Raw genomic sequence first — 21,573 nt, forward strand, 5'->3', positions numbered from 1 at the left:
GAAAATCTCATTCCGTAACTATTGGACCAATTATAGTCTGAAACTGTATGGACTTTCTTAAGAGAGAGAGAGAGAGAGAGAGAGAGATGATTGATAGATAGATACAGAGAGAGATAGATGATGGATAGATGTAATAGATACATATAGATGCATAGATATAGATAGATGATAGATAATAGATATAGATCATAGATAGATACAGATATAGATAGATGATAGACAGATACAGAGAGAGAGAGAGAGAGAGATAAATATATAGTTTACACTGTATACTGCATGACTAAAGGACTCCAGCTCATCACAAGGAGGAGAACAATAAAGGAAAGCCCTGGACAACTGAGATCACACGAACATCCCAGCCCATCCAACACCCCGTTATCCGGCATCACAGATAAGGGACGGCTGCAGTTCCAGCAGCCTCCTGGCATCCCGGCAGCCTCCTGGCACGGCAGAGCGCCGGGGAGAGACCCAGGGCCCCCTTACCCCAGCAGGGAGTCGTCGCCCAGCACAGCCGATCCCTCCATCAAGCACTGCGCCAGCGTCGTCAGCGGCAGCTTCTTCTGCAAAGAGAGGGCTGCGTTTCCCACCCCGCCACCCCGCCGCCGCCCCTCAGAGCCCTGCCAAAGCCTCACCGAGCGCTTGTCGGCGTCCACGCCTTGCTGGCCCTGCAGACATGCCGTCAGCTTCTTGTGGGTGCTGTGGGAGACCTGCTTCACCAGCTCCAGGCGCTTCTCCACCTGCGGATGCAGTGGGGCCCATCACCGGGGTATCCGGCCTGGTCCCGCACCCGCTGTCCAGCCACATAAGGGACTTCTTGCTTTTCAATCAAGTGGTTTTTAATTGCTGCTGCATTGGATGCGACAGCCCCAGAGCCCAACCCCTTCCCAGGACAGGGATGATTTAAGCAGAAGATTTCACCAGGCTGAGGCTGCCCCATCGTACCCCTGAGCAAGGCTGAGGACTGGATCCAGACCAACCTCCAAAGCCCCTGTGTCCCCAGGCAAGGGCAGGAGGTGTCTGTCCTCAGCTGTCCCCAGCTGAGCCCTGCCACAAACCAAACTGCCCAGTACTCTAACCTGGGGCTGAAAATTACCTTATTTGCCTCTGCATTGATTAAATCAAGCAATTCATCCCAAACCTCAGAAGATGAGTCATTAAATGTAAGCAACCAAGATCTGCTGAAAACCAAAGCTGAGAGACATGAGGAAAACGTGGAAAGCTCAAAATCTTTGGAAATGATCTGGGGAAAAAAAATAGTCCTCCCTGGCCGGGAGAAGCAGGAGAACTGCTGAGCCTGCAGTGAGTCCGTGAGGCAGGAGGCATCTCACGGGAGCCTGGCACCCGAACTGAGCTGCCCTCCACCACTACAATATATAGTACTGGTAACATATACTATATATAATAATAACATAACTAAAAATATTATTTTTATATATTACAAAAAAAAAAAATAGATCTCCATGATGCTTGGCTGAGGCCTCTGCCATCCCTGCACCAGATATGTTCCTTGCAACACATACACGGACATGTGTGGAGATATATATATATAAATTCTCTCTATAAAAATAACATACATTTAATATATATATACACGATCATGTATATGTTGCAAGGAAGGGGTAAGACATTCAGAAGGGCACATATGTGAATGCACACCCACCTAGATGAGCCAAACTGGAGGCAATTAGGTACAATGCCAGGAAGGGTTTGGATTCCCCCAGCCCTGGAGACAGGCCCCCTCAAACATGACTGACTCTTCAGGAGATACCTAGACAAGGCTGCAACGACCACCATCCCCACTGAATTATCTCCAAAAGGTGTAAAAATCCCCTGAGCAGCATTGCTGAAGCCAGGTCTGCCCTTGAGAGTGCCGGCACAGATGCACCTAGTGCCGGGATGTCACCGGAGGCTGTAAGAGCAGGGTCTGCCTCCCAGTTCCAAGGGGCCATGGGGACCTCAGAGCTTGCAAGGAGAAACACCAAAAATTAAAACAGAAAAGAAAAAAAATTTCATTATTGATGCTCCCTCTAGCTGCCGGTGGCAGGGAGCACTCAGCCCCCCTCCACTCCATCCTACCAGGGCTGCCCATCCCCGACAGCGGGGCACGTCACCCCTCGCCCTGCCCATCCCTGCCCGCAGCACTGGCGCTGAAGAAAGGACAAAAACCCCAAATGCTGAAGTCTGAAGACTGACTCGGGAGGGTGCAAACTGTGAGGGCAGCACCGCCCAACAGCAAACCAACCTACCAACGCCCCAGGAGCCCGTGCGGTGCCGGCACAACCAAAGCCCAACCTCACTCCCCCTGCACAGGCCAGGCTGGTCCCAGCCACAATGGGAACGGCTGCTAAATCCCCAGTAAAGCAGCAAGAAGCCATGGGAGGGATTAACCAAGGCAGGCGGCTGGGACGTTTGCAAACGCCTTCATTTCACTCTCTTCCAGCGTGGTTTCACCTTACCCCTTTAGCAATGGCCAACCCAAACCCTGCTCATGTTTTTGGCTAACACACAGCTCTGGACAAAGCCTGATATGTGCAGGAAGCAGTGGCACTAGGTTCAAGCGAGAGCGACACAGTGGCCAGAAAGAGCTAAAGGTCACTGTCACCTGCCGGGCGCTGCCTCCTGTCACCAGCAGCCCTGGACAGTGCTTCTCTGGCTGCTTCTGCAGAATGCGCTACCTGACAGCAACGGCACCGACCAAACTGACAAGCAGGAAGGTGTAAATACATCAAATGAGTTTTGAAGTGGCCCCAACAGCACCTGGACGGGCTGATGCCAGGGAATGCCCGCGCTGTGATGGAGGAGGAGCTGGGCAGCTGGTTTAGAATCCCAGAATCATCTCGGTTGGAGAAGACCCTGAAGCTCCTCCAGTCCAACCATGAACCTCACACTGACCATTCCCAAATCCACCAAAACCCTCAGTGCTGGGTCAGCTCGACTCTCCAACCCCTCCAGGGATGGGGACTCCCCCCCTGCCCTGGGCAGCCCATTCCAACGCCCAACAGCCCCTTCTGCACAGAAATCCTTCCTCAGGGCCAGCCTGACCCTGCCCTGGGCAGCTTGAGGCCATTCCCTCGGGGCCTGGCGCTGGTTCCTTGGCTCCAGAGACTCATCCCCCCTCTCTGCACCCTCCTGGCAGGGAGTTGCAGAGGGCCAGGAGGTCTCCCCTCAGCCTCCTCTTCTCCAGACTGAACCCCCCCAGTTCCCCCAGCCGCTCCCCAGCAGACCTGTGCTCCAGACCCTGCCCCAGCTCCGTTGCCCTTCTCTGGCCACGCTCAAGTCATTCAATGGCCTTTTTGGGGTGAGGGGCCCAAAACTGAACCCACCCAGCGAGGGGCAGCCTCACCTGTGCCGAGCCCAGGGCTCAGATCCCTTCCCTGTCCCTGCTGGCCACACTAGTGCTGACACAAGCCAGGATGCCATTGGCCTTCTTGGCCCCCTGGGCACACTGCTGGCTCCTGTTTAGCCGGCTGTCAATCACCCCCCCAGGTCCCTCTCTGACTGGCAGCTCTCCAGCCACTCCTCCCCAAGCCCTTAGTGCTGCTGGGGGTTGTTGTGGGGGTTGTGTGTTTTGCTCATCAGTGCCCGAGTTTCGAGTGATAATTTAGAGAATGTGTGAGTTAGAAACCTCATTAATTCAGTGATGGATTTGTGAATTCACGTCCCTTTGCTGTCACTTCCTCAGCCACCTCCCTCTCTGGGGTGTGCAGGAAGCAAAAAGCACCAAGATTCTTCCCAGAGGCCGTGACCCCAGCATCACAGCCGATGTTCCAGGAGGTTTTTGGCTCAGGCTGTTTTGCTGAAGTTGTCCAGTCCATCAGCTTTGGGGAAAGCCCATCCCATCAGCTCTGGGGACCGTCCCCTGCTGTCACATGTCCCATCCCCAGGGCAGGTTTTGCAGCAGAGATGGGAGACACAGGCACCCGCAATCCGGCCAGACCGTATCAGGTTGCCATCCTGGCAGAGACAAGACTGGATCCGATTCCAGCTGACCTGAAAATTGGGCTGGGAAAGGCCTGGGAAGGCGTGTGGGAGGGAGCCAATGCTGCTTCCCACACTCCCAACCCCTTCTCCTTTTCCCAGCCCATCTCATGGCTGTGGGGCACCATGGCACCGACCGGCGTGGAGCTGCTGCCGCATCCAGCACCCATGGGTGCGTGCCTGGGCATCCATGGGCATGCTGGGTGCCGGTCAGGCCAGCTGCAGAGGACCTCACCTGCAGGAGATCTTCACTCAAAACCTCCGTCTTCTCAGCCCTGAAAGACAAGGAAGAACATAAAGCGTTGGCGAAGGGTCTGGCACACACAGCTGCACCCTGTGGTCCTGGGCATGGCTGAATGTGCTTTTCCATCAGGATGCAGCTGGTGATTTAAGGCTCTCTGGTCCCACCAGCCGTCACCTCATCTCCTAAATAAGCAAAGGATGGAGCATCTTCACGGTTCACTGTGAGCGTGCCATGTCCCACATCAATTTAGGGTCCTTTCCTCATCTCCCCCTTATTTTTCCATTATCCCCAGCAGAACAGGGGTGCTAGATTCCCAGGCAGATGCAGGCAGGGCCGTGCAGGGAGGCGGCGTGTCGACGCACAAAGGCAGCTCCCTGGGCCGTGCGGGGCTCTGGCACACCCTCAGCACCGCGGATTCCGAGGACACAACCCGTCCGCACCACTGAGCCTCTTTGGTCCGACGCAGCCAACTGTATCTGTGGCGGCAGCTGCTGCCCGGGGCTTCTCTGTAACCCTCCCCGCTGCACGTTGGAGCCGGATTTACCGCTCCAGAGCTCGTGTCTTCCGCTGTCTTTGCTAGTGAGGAGTGCTGGGGTGCAGAAAGAGACAGAACCCCGCTGCAAGACCGTCCCTGGCCACACACAGACCCGCAGCATCCCTGCCCGTGACACCCCCGCAGCCGCTCCTTGCCAGATCTGCTCAGGCTTATTTGAATGATCATACTCTGGATCATTTATTCATTTTATTAAGAGTTTTTTCCAATTTTAGTGCACCATCTTTCTTTGAAAAATGACCTCTGTCAAGATGCGTTTAGGCAGAGTTGTGATTTAGCCAATTAGTCCCTGAAGGTTTGTTAACAAACAACAAAAGCTTGGTGCTCTCATTCTTCTTAAGAAAACACCTTTATTGCCTGCGCCCTGGTTGCTTTCTGCTATCCAAGCTGGTTTCATAGCTTTGAGAGACAGAGTGAAGTATTGAAAAACTGGAAATGAGGAATAAGCTCCAGCAGAAGAAGGTTCAAAGAGTGAGCCTGGCACGGCAGCAGTGCCTGCCAGGGCAGGGCTTAGTCTATGGGCTCATCTGCAAATACATCATGTCCAAAAACTTAAAAAATGTAAATTAACTGCATTAAATCCAGTTTGTGTATGAAAGCTGTCCCAGTGTCCAATTTAAGTTGGTTTGAAAAAAGGAAAAAAACCCCAAATTATTTAATTTTTTTTAAAGAAGAGATTTAAATGAATGCATTTCTTCTGTATGAAACAAGTGATGCGCTGGCTGCCTGGGAGCAAGGGCTGCTCTGGTCCTCCCCCTCTTCTGCAAATAACCTTCAATATAATTTATGTACAGGGTTGGAAACACTGCAGAATTAGCACAAACAGGGAAGAAAGCAACAAATATCCATCGTCCCCACTTCCCTGCACCCGCTCGGGCTATATTTAGCATCCCAAAGGAGAAGGAGGTGGCAGGGATGCGGGCGAGCATCACGCACCCACGTGCAGGCACCAGCAGTGCACACCCCTGCCGCTCGCACTGCACCCCAGAAATCATTTCCAAACTTCAAAAAAAAGGCCGGGGAGAAGTAAGTCCTGCCTGTCCTTGCATCACTGGGAAAAGGCTCCACAAAAAGTGATGTTTTTAGTGTATTTTTTCCTCTTCCAGCTGTGCTGCTGGAGGATTTTGCGCACCTCACAGTCCCGTGCTGGCAGGTCTCTCTCCCAGCAGCGACAAACCAACACGTGCTGCACTTTGATGTGCATTCAGGAAGCAGAAAATGACGTTTCAGTCAGGGTAATAAAAATCTGGCCTTGTTCTGCTTTTAAGTATATCCTCAGCGTGAGAAACCTCAGTGGCTTTAACAGAGAGCATCCCCCAGCCAGTGCCGGCACAGACACCCGCGCCAGCCCTGCCACTTCCCAGGATGCTTAAGCAGGTTGGGGAGCCTGCCAGCAATTAATTTGGCTTTAGAAAGGGAGGGAAAAAAAGCTGCAGCATTTTATGGATAGGAATAAGCAAAGAGGCTGTTGGAGCCGCTCGACACAGCTGGCCTGGGCTGCGGCAGGGCGACGGGCACGCCGCGGGAGCATGGGTCTCCCCACCTGGTTTTGGCATCGGTGGGAGCTGGGATGCTTTCTCCTCCCCTCCAGATTGCGACGGGGATGGGGGTCTCTGCGTGGCCTCAGAGACACGCTGCAGCCACTGCTGGTGGCACAGGCACATGGCAGGGCTGTGGCGGTGGGAGCCGGGTACCATGTCCTGCCAGAACCCAGCACCAGCATCCAGAGCTGCTCCTGCGCCTCATCTGGCAGAACGGGGCCCCAGAAGCCACCACGGGGCGATTTTGCAAAGCCACAGCAGGAGAGAAGTCTCCTGTCTTGGGGTACCTGGACCCTATGGGTGATGCCACCAGCAGCCACGCAGGAGAGCCTGGCCCCGCACAGGTACTGGGGCAGAACGCAGCTGCAGCTCCATCAAAGCAGTTCAGCAGCTGCAGGAGGGACAGACCCTGCTCCTGCACACACGCACAGTCCTGCTAACAACACGGCTCTGATGTCCTGTCACCCTGCCTGAAGCTCCTTATTAATATTCCAGAAGGCACCAGAAATATACAAGTAATTCCCCTTGTCTGTCCTGCCAGCAGCACTCCAGAACCTGCAAATAATATCCAGGGCAGCGAGAAGCAAGCGGCTCCTCCAAACCCACAGAAAGCCCAGCCCAAGCCGCTCCACATGGTCATTTTACATGTAAAGACTAAAAAATAACATCATCCCGCTCCCCTGACATTGCAATTGCATTACAGCTCCACGCTGCTAATGCCACTGGGAAAAATCCCATTATATCTGTTATGTTTCTAAAGTCTCAGCCTAAAGTTAATACGGTTTTACAGGAGCTTATATCGTTTTATGAGCCATCCTGCCAACCTGCCACAGCCAATGCTCGGCAGCAAACTGCAGGCACACGTCCTGCTGGAGACCCTCCTGCACGCCCTGGGCTCCCTCCTGCCTGGGGGGTATTTCTTGGGTGCTGAGCCCTTGACAGTACTCAGAGTTGCTCAAGCAGACCCTGGTGCCCCAGTGTCATCTCCCTGGTACCCAGGGATTTCCCCAGGGCACCCAGAGGAATGGAAAAACACTGTCCCGCTGCCTTTTCTGGGAACGGGATGGCAGCATCTCTCTGAGGACCTTGGCAAAGCATCTTCAGCAGGCTCAGCCCTGAGCATTTCTGCTCAACCCTTCCTTTTCAACAAACCTTTCTGGTTTCTTCTCCCTCCCTACACCATGCTCCAGTCAGCATCCCACTCGAGGATGTGTGTGGGCTCCCGGGCCTCCCCTCTGGCCTTGGCTTCCCATCCGCGGGGAGAACCGCTTGCCGGTTCCCCCAGGAGTCAGGAGCCCCAGCTACCGGATTGCTCTCAAGCGCTTAGTTCAGACCACGTGGGACTTTGGACCCCTAAAACACAAAGGTGTTTTGAAAACCGCAGCCCTACAGAAACCCATTAGCAGCACCAAGAGGAACAAGTTTGGATGTGACCACCGCTGGGAAGCGTGTCTGGCTCCAGCAGAGATGCTCTCCCCGCTCCAGCCTGGCATCTTGCTCTCATCCAAGGAATCCCCCAGCCCTTCCTGGCATGCCCCAGTCCATCCCCAACATGCCCCCACTCCATTCCCAGCACCCCTCAGTTCCTCCTCAACATCCCCCAGCCCTTTCTCACATGTCCCAGTCCATCCCCAATATCCCCCCAGCCCATCCCCTGCATCCTCCAGCACCTTCTGCCATCCCCCAGCCCCTCCCAGCACCCCCAGTCCACCCTAGCACCCCTCCTTGCCCCACTGCTGCCCCCGTATAAGCAGTCAGAGATGTAGGGCTCAGCCTCTGCCATAGCGGTGATGGGGACGCCGGGACCTGCTCCCTGCCTGTGCTGCTCCAGCCGTGCTCAGGAGGCAGCTGAGCTCCTGTCAGCACAAACCTGTGTCCCTCCTCAGTCGCCTCTTCTTCCTCGTGCCTTGTCAGGGTTCAGGACCCATCTGTGCTCACCCCATAACCCCAGACCCATGAACAACGCTCAAGGGTCTGACACGTGGAACAGAGCCCTGGGAAGGGGCTATCTGGTGGCTGGAGCATCCCATGGCCCAACCATCAGAGCAGGCAACTGGTGGCACCAGAAAAAACAGTTTAAGCCAGTATCAGCTTTGGGAAAGTCTTTTCACCAGTTCATTTTCACGTGGGTATTTCCATCCTCGTGTCTCACAAGGCAGATGCAGCCAGGGCCCCCGTGCTGGGACACGACCTCTCCCAGGGAACTGGAGACGGTGGTTTTTGCTTGATCGCTGTTGATTTTTGCTCATGCAAGGTGGCCTCAGCAAACAACAGCACCCAAATTGGGGTGCAGGGACCCCCGCCAGTTTCCCTGGCTGGTCTCTAATCCCCCCAAACTTCATGCCTTGCGAGTTACATGCATCCTGCAGGAGCAATCCTTGGAGAGGCAGCCAGGATTACCGGCGTTCATCACTTGCTTTCACCTTTCCCTTAGGCAAATAAAAGCCCACTCCTCCCCTTCCCCTCCAGATTTTCACCCAGAGCTGTTTTTCTCAGCACAAATCCAGGCAATCCCCAGCCTCAGTCAGCACCCAGACACCCTCGTCCCTGCAAACAGGTGGGAGAAAAGGGACAATTAATATGGAGAGTAAAAAGCAAACGAGGGGAATGCAGCTACGATTTGGTCAGGCGTTCACTTCTGCAAAAACTACTTGCTGCCAGCAGAAATCAACACCAATCAAGCCAATTAAGTTGATTTCCAAATAAATACTACATGAGCTTCCAGTGCCTTGACCCAGGGAGCTACAGCAAAGCTGGTGCTTCCCTCGAGCATCTCCTGATGCCAGTCATCTCCATCTGGCTGGACCATCCACCACCAGCGCCCACTCCATGTCCCCGCCACTGTCCCCCTCCAGTGCACCCAAAACAAGGAGCCCCCATCCTTGGATTTGACCCTGAGCCAGCAAAACTCAAAGCAGGACGGGGATTTCGCAGCACTCTCTCTCTGAAGAGGAAAACCATCACGCCCAGCCGGCGGGCAGCGCCTCAGGCGGCGCGGGGACTGGCAGGAGCCAGGATGCATGTCCGGAGGCAGAGCATGTCCACGATGCCCCGAGGACCCCCTTGCTCACACCTCCTGCCAAAACACCCGTCTCACTCCATCCCTGGCTGCCCCCTTGCTACAGTATGCCTGTAAATATTTCATCACTGTTTAATTGCTGATGACAGCCAGTTCCCCTCATTTCTGTTTGCTCTGGCTTAAAAATAGCGTCACGGCTGAGCGCAGGCAGAGGGAGGCACGAAAACCCAGCCAAGGCCATCCCATGCCGGCAGCGGTAACTCCCATGGCTGGGCCTGCCCTGCCATCCCATGTGGCCTCGGGGACAGTGCCCGGCTCCATCCCAGTCCTGCCCGCATCTCCCTCCGGTGACACAGCACATGCCTGGGGGCTGGCACCCACCAGAAAATTCAAGGTGCTGGAGTCCCCCCAGCTCAGAGGTGAGGTTGGCAAGGTGAGGTTCCACCACGCAACTTGGATAAGGTGCTGAGCATCCATCACTTGTGCTGGAGGGAGAAGAAAGCCCCTTGGGTCTCATCCAGGCAACCCCTGGAGGTGCTGGGCATCGTGGTCCAGGCTGGCTGCTGGCCCAAGGACCGCCCCGTCCCCAGCTTCTGCCGCCGTCTGAGCTCTCCTCACCACTCTGCATCCCCGGGGAATCGCAGCCCGACGGCTTGTCACTAGCATCCGGCCAAGGCCAAACAGAGCTGCGGATTTTTCCTGGTGCCTCTTTAGCAGGCGAGAAGCGAAACATCAAATATTTATATCCTCAAATCGCTGCTCACATCCCCCAGGGAGACGACTCCGAGGCACAATATCCAGCCAGACACAGTGAGATGGCCCTGCCAGTGCCTCCTCCAGTGCATCCCGGGCTCATCCTGCCCCGCCAGGTGACCCACAGTGACAGTCCCCATGTCCCAAACCTGTGGCTAAGGGCAGCGATGCCCACCCTGCGGGCACAGTGCCAGGGCTTAACCCCCAGCAGCAAGACAGCCTTCAGCTAAGCCAAGCTGGAAAAGCAGGGTGAAATGAGCAGGGAAGGCTGGTCCAGCTTTCCTCCATCCTTCTGCCCATCGCTGGGAAAACCAAAGGAATCAAAACAAAATGGGGGACAGATTTTAAAGGCAGAAAAGCCTCTTTTCCTCATTTCCTGCCCCTCTCCCAGCTGTGAGCTCTCTGCAACAGCATCCCTTCGGCACGGGGTGCATGGGGCCCTTTGCTCCTCGCTCCCGGCTCATCCCCGGCAGAGGAACCTCTGGGGCCGCATCCTGACCACGCTTGGGTCCTGATTCGAGAATCATGGAGAAGCCCCTGCAAAGCGCAGGGCCCTGAGACTGCTGGCCGCAGGGATGAAACCTTCAGCCCGCTCCATGAATATTTCAGTTTGTCAGCGCTGCCGCCTTGCGAGAACGATAAAAATATCCCCAGGGCTGCGGGGATGCTGCCGGCACCATCCGAGGGGCGCGGCACCGCTCGGCAAAGCCAAAAAGCCCGGGGGGGGAGGTGTCGGCCGATGGCGAGCCACTGGCACCCCAAAATGCAGACATGGAGAGCCCAGTTATTTAAAGCGTGTTGTTCTTCCCCACAAATCCCATCAGAAAAATTCCAGGTGATGCTTTTATTCCTCTGTCCTTATTTTGTACAAGCAGAATAAAATGTCCTTATTTCATGGAGAATATTCTTGCTGCACAGAGAATAAACCCTCAGTGTTTAAAGGCTTTATTTTACATGCAGACGGAAAAGCATCTGCCCTGAGAGCCACCAAAGCCATGTCCCGCCCAAAATGCCACCGCTGTCCCCCAGGATGGGGGATACATCTTGGGATGCTCAGAAAGGACCAGGAGGAAAAATCCAACCCCCCTAAGCTGACACCATCCCCCCCGGTGCCCCCCCCATCACCTGCCGTGCCGTTCGGGAACACCGCCACGCTATTCTGCACGCGGCTGCAAGCGTCTACTTTATTCCCAATGAAAAAAAAAAATATTTAGCCAATTCTGGAAATTTCACAGGGCTGTTTCAGCCCCCGGAGTGAGTGCTGTGGCATGCTTGTGCCCATCATCCTGTGACCTCAAGGTGAGGGTGAGAGCTCTTGCCGGCTTGGCCACTGATGGAAAGGGTAAATAAATAGAAATAAAAAATAAAAGTGTTTTGCAGAGACCATCTTCAAAATGTTTTACAGCCACTTACTGATTTCTCTTCCCTTTTTCCACCCCATGGAGATAAATATTATGGTCCCTTACAGACTGGGCGCAGTAATTCTCCCAAAGGTACCAAGTGCAGGTCTGGGCTGGGATGAGCATCCCCAGTTCCTTCTATCTAGTGAACTGACCTCAACAAAATAAAATAAAATAAAATAAAATAAAATAAAATAAAATAAAATAAAATAAAATAAAATAAAATATAAAATAAAATAAAGGTGCTCAGGAGCGTGGTCTGCTCTGGGTGGCTCCTGTCACACTCCCAGACCGGGCACCCCAGTGCTGGCGGGTGCTGCTGCTCTCCCCAGGGCCCAGGAGTCCCCGCTCGCCCCCAGCGTCCCACGTGGAGCAGCAAGGGAACACAGCAGCACCCGGGAGACAGAGTTGGAGGCCAGATTTGGAAAGGTAAGGAAATGTACTCAGCACCTTCAGCAGACCCTGACCTGATCCTGCTCCTAACCTTGACCATAACGCTAATCCTGCCCCTAACCCTTATGCAGACTTTGACACTAACTTTGTCAAACTCTAACACTGATCCTGCCTTGACTCTGACCCTTCCCTCATTCCTAACCCTGATTCTGATCCTTATCCTGATCCTAACCTTGACCCTAACACTAATCCTGACCTTGACACTAACCTCAACCCTGACTAACCCTGCCACTGCTCCTGCTCCTGACCCTAACCCTGACTCTCAGCCCAAACTTAACCCTAACCCTGACCTCGATCCTGACCCTAATCTTGACCCCGTTCCTAACATTAACCCTGACCCAGCCCAGCCCTCCCCCCGTGCAGGGGAGCCCCATCCCTCGTCCCTCGGCTGCAGTTGGCCACACGCTCCCCCCGCACGAGTGCCAGCTGCGGCCACCTCACAGGGACAGGGTCCTACCTGCTTGTCCCCTGCCAGGGTACTTCTGGCACCTCCTGGCAGACCCACAGATGGGGTTTTCCCTTTGGCTGCCTTTTCTCTTTCCTTTTTTTAAGGAACTTGCACCACCAAAAGCCACCAGAGACTGGGGCCCCCTGCATTGCATCTCCCTCTGCACACTCGCCGGTGGCTGGGGAGATGTCACTGCTGTCCCCAGTCCTGTGGGACACAGCCCTGGCCCAGCCCCCCGTGTTGGTGGGGGGAGCGCAGGCACCCCCGCAGCAGCGGGATCTTCTGGGTCAGGTACTGCTGGGAGGAGTGACACCAGCTGGGTGTCACCGCTGCCACCGCCACATGCAAACTGTCCCCAACGCACCCTGTCTCCCCCCGAGGGACAACCTCCACGTGCAGCACAGACCCCAGCCCCGGGGCAACATCTGGCCTGGTGGTCCCCAGCCCTGGATGCGGGGGGCTGGCACTGCAGGGTGATGGTGACCCACTGGGGTTGGTGAGGAGCAGGAGGGGACAACCCTCAGACCCCAGAGGGTTACAGTGAATGTACCCTGGCAAGCCTCTCCCAGGGGAGAGAAAACACCAGGTTTCTATTATTATTCCTTATTTCCACTTATTATTCCTTATTTCCACTTATTATTCCTTATTGACATTTATTATTCCTCATTTCCATTAATTATTCCTCATTTCCATGTATTATTCCTTATTTCCATTCATTATTCCCTATTTCCTTTTATTATTCTCTATTCCTATCTATTATTCCCTATTTCCATCTATTATTCCCTATTTCCATCTATTATTCCCTATTTCCAGCTAGCTGAAGAGGGCTGCTCAGGGCTCTGAGCAGTGGGCAAGAGGAATAAAACACCAGCCCACACTTGAGATGGGGACCAACAGAGCTGGGCCGAGGAAGAGGACAGTCCCTGAGCTCCTGCTGAGCCCTGTGGAGGCTCCAGCCATCCCATCCCAGCGCTGAGCAAAGAGGGGGCCACGCACGCCCCGGTTAAACCCAGCCTAAAGAGCCTGGCAGCGCAGGCAGCTCTGCAGGCAGCAGACGTGCCGGGATACCGACGGAGCCCGCCAGCTGCCCGTCACGAGCCGGCGTGGCAGCCAGCCCCTAAGAGGATTAGGGGTTTAGAAGCTCCAAACCCCGCGGCCACTGGCCCCGCGGCCCAGGCTGCCAGGCGGGTGCTGCGGGGAGCCCGGCATGGCCTCGCGCTCCCGGGGGATGCGGGAAGAAGGATGCTCGCCTTGTCGGCGGCACCATTTTGAAGGCAGGCGTGGGTGCGGTGCCCGGCTCACGTCTCCCATGCGGTGGTGGCAGGACCTGGGGACACCCCTCCCCTGCAGCCCCCCAGCCGCGGGTGGGAGACGTGTCAAACCTCCTCAGTGCCTCCAGAGAGCAAACCTGGCCCAGCAGAGATGTGAGGAGAAAATCACACGCTCTGTCCCCAAAACAGCCTATTCCTGCCGCTTCCTCAAGGCAGGCAAGCGCTCCCGCACCGCATTCCCTGTCCCACGTTCCCGTGTTCCCACACTGCGCTCCCACACCACATCCCTGGACCGTGCTCCTGCTCCGTGCTCCCACACCGTGCTCCCGCACCACCTTCCCGCACTCTTTCAGCGCCACCTTCCCGCGTTACGCTCTTGCCGCGCGCTCCCGCACCGCGCTCCCACACCTCGCACCTGCATCAGATTCCCGTGCTGTGCTCCCACACCAGATTCTGGTACCACGCTCCCTCACCACCTTCCCGCACCGTGTTCTTGCGCCAGGGTCCTGCCGCCGTGCTCCCGCACTGCCGCACGCTCCTCCTGCACTGCTTGCTCCTGGCCCGTCTTCCCACATGGTGCTCCTGTACCATGTTCCCACGCCAGATTCCCGCAGCACGCTCCCAGACCGTGTCCCCACACCGTACTCTTGCCCCGTGCTCCCGCACCGCTGCCGCCGCAGCAGGATGGGGCCCTGCTGCCAGCCCAGCCCCGCGCCCGTACGCTGGGGCTGCACAGCAGCACTGGGGCCGAGGCAGGAGCCGTCGCCACCGGCCACCTCTGAGGACCCAGAGCTGGCGGGGTGTCCCCATTCGCCACAGGGGACACGGTGAGGGGGGAGCAGGACGACAGACGAAGTCCAAGCCCTCAGCTCCGGGAGGGGGTGCTGACCCCCACGCCCCAGCCGTGCTGGTGCCCCAGCACCGCACTAAGAAGGAAAAAAAAATAAATTCCTCTCCCCCCCCCCTCAAGCTGCAAAATCTCCGGGAATTACACAACAGCCACCACCGAACCTGGGCCCAGCCATGCATCAGCACACACGGGCATCCCCACAGGCACAGCCCCTTCGCCCGCACCCCAATGCACCCCCCTGCCCCCCTGCCAGCTGGGGCCACCCACGGGTGCAGGGGGGAGCAGGCCAGTGGGGCACCCCACAGCATCAGGGCGGGGGTGCCTGGGACAGTGGGTGTCCCTGCGGCCCAGCCCTGGCACACGGGGAATGGGCAGGGACAGCGGGACAGGCAGTGAGGGCAGGGGCAGGCAGGGAAATAGTGACTAAAGGGTGCAGGGCTGGGGCAAGGGGGCGGCGGGGCAGGGTGAGTGCAGGGGGACAAGCAGGGGTTAACAGGCAGGCAGGGTGCAGGCAGGGGCTGCAGGCAGGGGAGGGGGAAGGGAATGGGCACTGGGGCACTGGGGCAGGCAGGGGGCAGGCAGGATGCAGGCAGCCGGGCAAGGAGCATACAGCCGGCAGGCAGGTCGAGGGCTGGGGGCAGGGACAGGGGGCAGGCAGGTGCAAACTGGGGAGCAGGGGCAGTAGGGTGGGCAGAGTGTGGGCAGGAACAGGGGCGACAGGAAGAGGGCAGGGAGCAGGCAGGGTACAGAAAGGGGCAGGAGCAGTGGGGCTGGCAGGAAGCAGCCAAGAGGCGGGCAGGGGATGGGCAGGGGCAGTGGGGCAGGCAGGGTGCAGACAAGGTACAGGATCAGGGGCAGTGGGGCAGGCAGGGGAGCAGGTAAGGTGTGGGATTAGGGGCAGTGGGGCAAGCAGGGCTCAGGCAAGGGGGCAGGCAGGGGGCAGTGGGGAGTGGGCACTGTGGAGGCAGTGGGGCAGGCAGGACACAAGTGGGGTGCAGGATCAGGGCAGCAGGGCCGGCAGGGAACTGGCAGGGTGCTGGCAGAGTGTGGGATGGGGGCAGAAGGGCAGGCAGAGAGCAGAGAGGGAGCAGGGGCAGCAGGGCAGGCAAGGAGGGGGCAGGATGCAGAGGCGGGGGGGAAGGCAGGACACGGGTAGAGTGTGGGACGGGGCTGTGGGGCAGGGAGGGAGCTGGCAGGGAGCAGGGGGGCAGGTGGGGAGCAGGCAGGATTCTGGATGGGAGCGGTGGGGCAGGCAGGGTGCGGACTCGGGGCGGGGGGGCGGGCAGGGCCCGTCCGCATCCCTACCTGCCCACGGTCTGGTTGGCGAGCTGGCGCATGCGGTTGAATTGCTTCTTCATGGTGGCGGCGGCGCGGGCGCCCCTTACGCGGGCAGCGCGGGCAGCGCGGGGGGGCAGCGGGGCGCCGCGGGCCGCCCCTCCCGCATCCTCGCCCGGCGCACAGCCAGGCCGGGCCGAGCCGAGCCGGGCCGAGCCGAGCGGGCCCGCCGCCCCCTGCGCGGCTCCCCGCCTCCGCCTGCGCGGGCCCCGCCGCGCTCCGCGCCCCCCGCTCCGCTCCGCTCCGCACCGCCCCGCACCGCCCCCGGCCGCGGCGGCGATGGGAAATGTAGTCCGGGGCCGCCCGCCCCGGCGGGCTCTGCCGGGCAGGGGGGGGCCTTGGAGCGGGCCTGGCACCGGGCATCCCCCCGGCATCCCTTGGCATCCCCCCGGCATCCCTTGGCATCCCTTGGCATGGCCCCAGCATCCCCTGGCATCCCTCTGGCGTGCCCCAGCATCACCTGCCATCCCTTGGCATCCTTCGGCATCCCTTGACATGACCTCAGCATCCCTCCAGCATCCCCTGGCATTCCTTAGCATTCCCCCAGCACCCCCCAGCATCCCCCCAACACCCCCCAGCACCCCCCCAACACCCCCCAGCATCCTCCAGAATCCCCCCCCCCCCAGCATCCCCTCACCATCCCCTCCCCTCATCCCCCCCAGCATCCTCCCTCAGCACCCCCCCAGCTTTCCCCAGCATCCCCCCCAGCATCCCCCCCAGCATTCCCTTAGCATTACCCCAGCATCCCTCCCCCCACAGCATCCCCCCTCAGCATTCCCCAGCATCCCCCTCCATCCCTCCCCAGCATCCCCCCAGCATTCCCCCCCAGCATCCCCCATCTCTGCTCTCTGGAGCCCCGGGGATTTGGGGTTCTCGGGGCAGTGGCAGGTTTAAACATCCCGCTGCTGCGCATCCCTGGGCAGCACCGGGTGGGCCGGAGCAGAAGCCTGCCCCAGCCCCTGGGCAGGGCAGCAGAAGCCAGTCCTAGCCGGGACAGGGCCGGGGTGGCCGGGAGACCTTGCTGCCTGGCTGCTCTGTGCTGCCTGGGCTCTGTGGACCTGGGGGAAGAAGGTGGGGTGATGTTCCCCCCCTCTACCACCATCACCCCAGCTGTCTGCCCAGGGCCTGCCCAGCGCTGAGCCCCAGGCTGCTCTGCCCACGCTGGCATCGCTCCCGGTTTGAAGGACGCTTGATTGATTTAACTGCTCTGTAGCTTCTTGGTGTGGAATCAAAAAAATCTACAGCACTGATCCCTGTGATGACATGAAACCTGCTTAGGAAAATCCACAGTGATGCTCTCTGAAGGCACCTGCATCCTCCCCAGCCCAGTCTCTGCATCCCGCATCTGGATCCAACCCCCGGAGACACACTCAGAGGGCAGAGCTGCCCCCCAGCAGCAGCCGGGCTCGGGCAGCAGAGCACTCGGGCAGCCCCTGCCCTGGGCTGTGAGCCCCGCTTTGAAGCCCTGTCACCCCCAGACCTTTTCCATAGGTTCCAGGGTCCACTGTTAGACCCTGCAAAGCATCTGCTCCATCGCAGCCTCGCAGCTTTCAGCCTCAGTCTTCTCATCTGCAAAATGGGACTAGAAAGGTGTTGCCAGGATTTTTTCAGCTTCTTTTAGGACCAACAGGATTTTCTGGTAATCAGCAGTTCGATGAGCTTCTAGGCATACTGTTGATCATCCTCCAAAATAAGACGATGGGTTGCTGCAGCTGCTATTTCAGTCAGTCCAAAAAAACCCCAAAATAGTGTTTATCCTTCCAGCTCCAGGGTGATTCTCAGTGCAGGCAGGGCATGCTGCCTGCCGGGCGCATGGAGGGGTGGAGAACAATTCCTAAAAAAATAAATTATCAAGCCCCAGCCGTGCTCCTTCCAGCTCTCTGAAAACCCAAGGAAAATAATAAACCAATGTTTGTCTAATGGAAAAAGCCAAGAAATTTTGCATTAAAGGAGAGCAAAAGCTGCCCTGAGTGGACCATGCTGGGGGTAGCACTTGCTTGCTCCCCAGGTTGTGCTGTGCCGAGAGCAGCCCCTCTCCTCCCGCTCTGCTCCAGGCCATCTGAAGACATTCCAAAGCTTTTTTGGTTTTCACATTATTTGTAAAGTAACGATCCTTCCTCCCTGTTACCATTTCCTTGCAAAACCCACACCCGCTCCCTGTGCCCGCCAGCAGCACCACACTGCCCCGGTCTTGGGGTCTGGGCAGCTGCCTGCGCTGCCTCTCTCACAAGCTCCTCAAAGCAGGCAGCTTCCAGGGATGTTTTACGGGGGGTCTAACACACAGGGCTTACAAAATCAGGCTGTTCTGGGGCAAACCCATAATAACGCCCCCGGAGCTTTTTTGGGGAAGAGCAAGGATGCTCTAGTTAATATTAAACACCAAGGAATGATGACAAGGATTTTAAGTGACTGAAACCCCTCTGAGACTGCCTGGAGGTGGCAAAGCGAGAGTAATATCAATGGGAACAGCATCGCTCGCAGTAGCTCCAGGCTTGAGATCAAACCCAGCCTGATTTTGTGTCCCCGCGTTCCCCAGCCCTACAACACAGCTCCTCCCCCCCACTGCACCCACCGCGGGGCTGCCCCGGGCCGCCCCAGGAGGTGAAGCCCCAGCGCAGTGTCTCCCAGTCCTCGGGAGTTTGCAGCACCTCAGACATGAGTTTTGGGTCTGTCAACCCCTGTGCCTGAGTAGGTCACGCAGGGACCCCCCCGGTGCTGGAGGGCAGGGACCGATGGGTCAACATCCCTGGTTTGGGGCTCACGGGTGGCTGGTGGGGGGTCTGGGTGGCTACTGCGGGGGTCTTTGTGCTGGGCACCCCTGGGACCGACAGTGAGGAGGATGCTCCAAAGCTCCCACGTGCATCTGTCCCTAAATTTAGCCACTGCCACACGAGGGCTGAGATCAGGCACCACCAGGCCGTGATGGAGGGAAGGCGGCCGAGCTCCCCGCCCGGGCTGGGACACACCAGCAGCAATCCCGGCAGCAGCTCCAGCTCCACTCAGCCTCTCCTGAGCCCGGAGGGATGGGAGTGAGGGACCAGGACTCCCAAAACCTCTGACGGTGCCCCAGTGTGGTGGGGTCTTTCCCTGGGACTGTGCCCATGGGAGCGGGGCGGGGGGCTGCACCCACAGGTGCCTTTCCTCCCTCTGCTGCTGCGATGCTCTCAGTGCATCACAGGGCACGACCTGTCGTAGGATATAGGAATGTTTTGCAGCCAGGGAGCCCCTGGCATCTCCCCTGGTATAAGCTGGTGCAGGCTCAGCACCTCCTCTCTGTTTTTCCACTCTTACTTGCACCATTACTGCAGGATGGCAAAAAGGGATGCTTTATGGATGTCTGGGAGTGGATACAGGGAATTTTGGGTCCTTCAAAGAGGTACGGAGAGCGGCACAGTTCAGAGCTGTGGTTTCCACCATGAGATGTTTTGAGACATTGCTGGAGAGATGGTTTACAACCTTTCACTGGAGCAGGAAAAGTAAAACTCATGGACACAACCCTGGGAAAAACCCTGTAGGACACAGTAATGGTGCCCACCTTCTCCGGGCCCAAAGGCAGCTACCATAGCAGGGCAGACTATTCTTGCCTTCACCAACACACTGGTGCCAGTAAGGTCAATCTTACCACCCCAGCTTGCTTCTGGCTTTAACCCTCTTGCCTCATGCACACGGTGACTGAGCTGCCCTCCCGTCCACCTCCTCCATCATCTGAGAGCCACTGAACCTCCAAGATCAGATAGCGTTGGCCCAGATGGGTCAAAACAAATTAGCATCAAAGCAATCCATTTTAGTGGAAAAGCATATGATAGATAACAGCCTTGACGTGAACGGGACGCTGGCCCAGTTGCCCCTACCCACAGGTCCAGCACAGGCTCCTCCTGACTCACATCCAGCCCTCTGTGACCCGACTTGCTCCCAAAACACATCACAAGCAAATGTCACATCCCACTGTGTCTCTTTTTGGGCATTGGTGGGTGCCGTGCTTGGGCTACGTGGTGTGAATGTACCAGGAGCAATAGCCGCTGCTGTGTTGATGAGAGCACCAGGGATGCTCTCTCCCAGCAGTGATGAAGCTCATGCCCTTTCTGCAGGCTGAGGAGTTCCCCTGAGAAAGGGCTTTAATCATATTTCCCTGTTTTCTGTTCCAGGAGGCAGAGATAACGAAGGGTGTGCTGGGAGCAGTGCCTGTGCAATTCCCGCAGAGGAAAAACAGGAGGAAAGGGAGGCAGGGAGCAGGGGAGGCGGCTGGAGAGCTTGCAGCAGGGTCCCATCCCTTGTCATTCAGTGCCTGCTGTGGGCGAGCCTGGCCTAACCCAGTGGGCACCCACCGTCCTCCGGCTGCCACCAAATCCCTGCTCTGTCCTGGCTGAGCTGCCGCTTCAGCACAGGACGTAATTCCTCAAAACCCAAGAAGTAGCAGACTCTCTGCTCTCTGGTTTATTCCTGTGAGAGTGTAAATAATCATTTGGGTGCAAAGAAGCAATGAAGGAGCAAATTCCCAAGCAGCAGGGCTTTGCTGCAACACCATGCCCAGGAAAATGCAGCATCCCTCTCCTCCCCACACCCGCTCAGATTTGGCCGCGGACGCCTGGCACGCTGCCGTGCCCCCGAAGCCGGTCGCCCAGGGAAGGGCAGCTCTGCTCCACCTGCCATCTGCTCACCTGGCTCTGCAGCTCCTGTCCTGCCGCGGCACATATGGCACTGGAGCTGCCCCTTTTTGGACGGATAACGAGTGATGCTGCTGCTCAGGGCCAAGCCAGTGGCTCCTGTGGAGGGTCCAGCTCCCATCTCCCTCCTGCTTCACAGAATCATCTGGGTTGGAAAAGCCCTTGAAGCTCCTCCAGTCCAACCATGAACCTCACCCTGACTGTTCCCAACTCCACCAGGTCCCTCAGCGCTGGGTCAACCCGACTCTTCAACCCCTCCAGGGATGGGGACTCCCCCCCTGCCCTGGGCAGCCCATTCCAATGCCCAACGCTCTGTTGCCCTTCTCTGGACACACTCGAGTCATTCAATGGCCTTTTTGGGGTGAGGGGCCCAAAACGGAACCCACTCATCAAGGGGCGGCCTCACCAGTGTGGAGTACAGGGGTCAGATCCCTTCCCTGTCCCTGCTGGCCACGCTAGTGCTGACACAAGCCAGGATGCCATTGGCCTTCTTGGCCCCCTGGGCACACTGCTGGCTCCTGTCCAGCCGGCTGGCAATCAACACCCTCAGGTCCCTCTCTGACTGGGATGTTTCATCAGGAGAAACATGCTGGTACTGGAGAAAGCCTCCTCCTCCTCAAGGGACGAGCAAGCCATGGAAAAACAGACCAAGTTGTCTGCTTGGTTTAACTGCAACATGTAGATGGATGAAGGAAGAGCCTGATGCTCCTCCAGTGCTGAGCCCTCAAAGGGTGTTGGGCCCACAGGTATCTCAAAGCTCTGCTCAGTGCCCATGCTGCCAGGCCAGTCCCAGAGCACAACACACTGGTGCTATCCATTTCCAACAAGCATCCACCATGGGACAGGGCTTGGACGAGGACCACAGCTGAGATGCACAGGCAAGGACTAACAGCACGAGGATGATGAGCGGGTGAAGGGACCTGCCTCCACTGCTTTGCCTGGCTGACACTGGAGAAAGCCCTGCGACCAGATAAAATGCATCTTTATTACTGAGACTGATCAAACTATGCCTCTCCCACACACCAGGGTAGTTCTGGGTTGGTCAGTGGTGTAAAACTGGATTT

The 21,573-nt window shown here is 57.4% G+C and overlaps 1 protein-coding gene across 6 annotated transcripts in view; it reads right to left on the reverse strand.

The window, feature by feature from the left end:
- The window catches only part of ARHGAP44 (Rho GTPase activating protein 44), a 31,008-nt gene extending 15,008 nt beyond the window's left edge, over window positions 1-16,000 (reverse strand). For 5 of the 6 annotated variants that reach the window (XM_074922209.1, XM_074922208.1, XM_074922211.1 and 2 more), the window contains exons 1-4: window positions 15,816-16,000; window positions 4,214-4,253; window positions 633-737; window positions 484-560 (exon numbers count right to left, since the gene is read on the reverse strand). In XM_074922209.1, coding sequence (XP_074778310.1) covers window positions 484-560; window positions 633-737; window positions 4,214-4,253; window positions 15,816-15,868 — 275 coding nt within the window. In that variant the 5' untranslated portion in view covers window positions 15,869-16,000. Of the gene's footprint in view, window positions 1-483; window positions 561-632; window positions 738-4,213; window positions 4,254-14,075; window positions 14,142-15,815 lie in introns of those variants that run through there. The other variant, XM_074922212.1, reaches the window with a different exon arrangement.
- Between the last annotated feature and the right edge of the window lie 5,573 nt (window positions 16,001-21,573).

Source organism: Athene noctua, chromosome 18 (genome assembly GCF_965140245.1).
Source record: "Athene noctua chromosome 18, bAthNoc1.hap1.1, whole genome shotgun sequence".
In the NCBI taxonomy this organism is placed as follows: domain Eukaryota; kingdom Metazoa; phylum Chordata; class Aves; order Strigiformes; family Strigidae; genus Athene; species Athene noctua.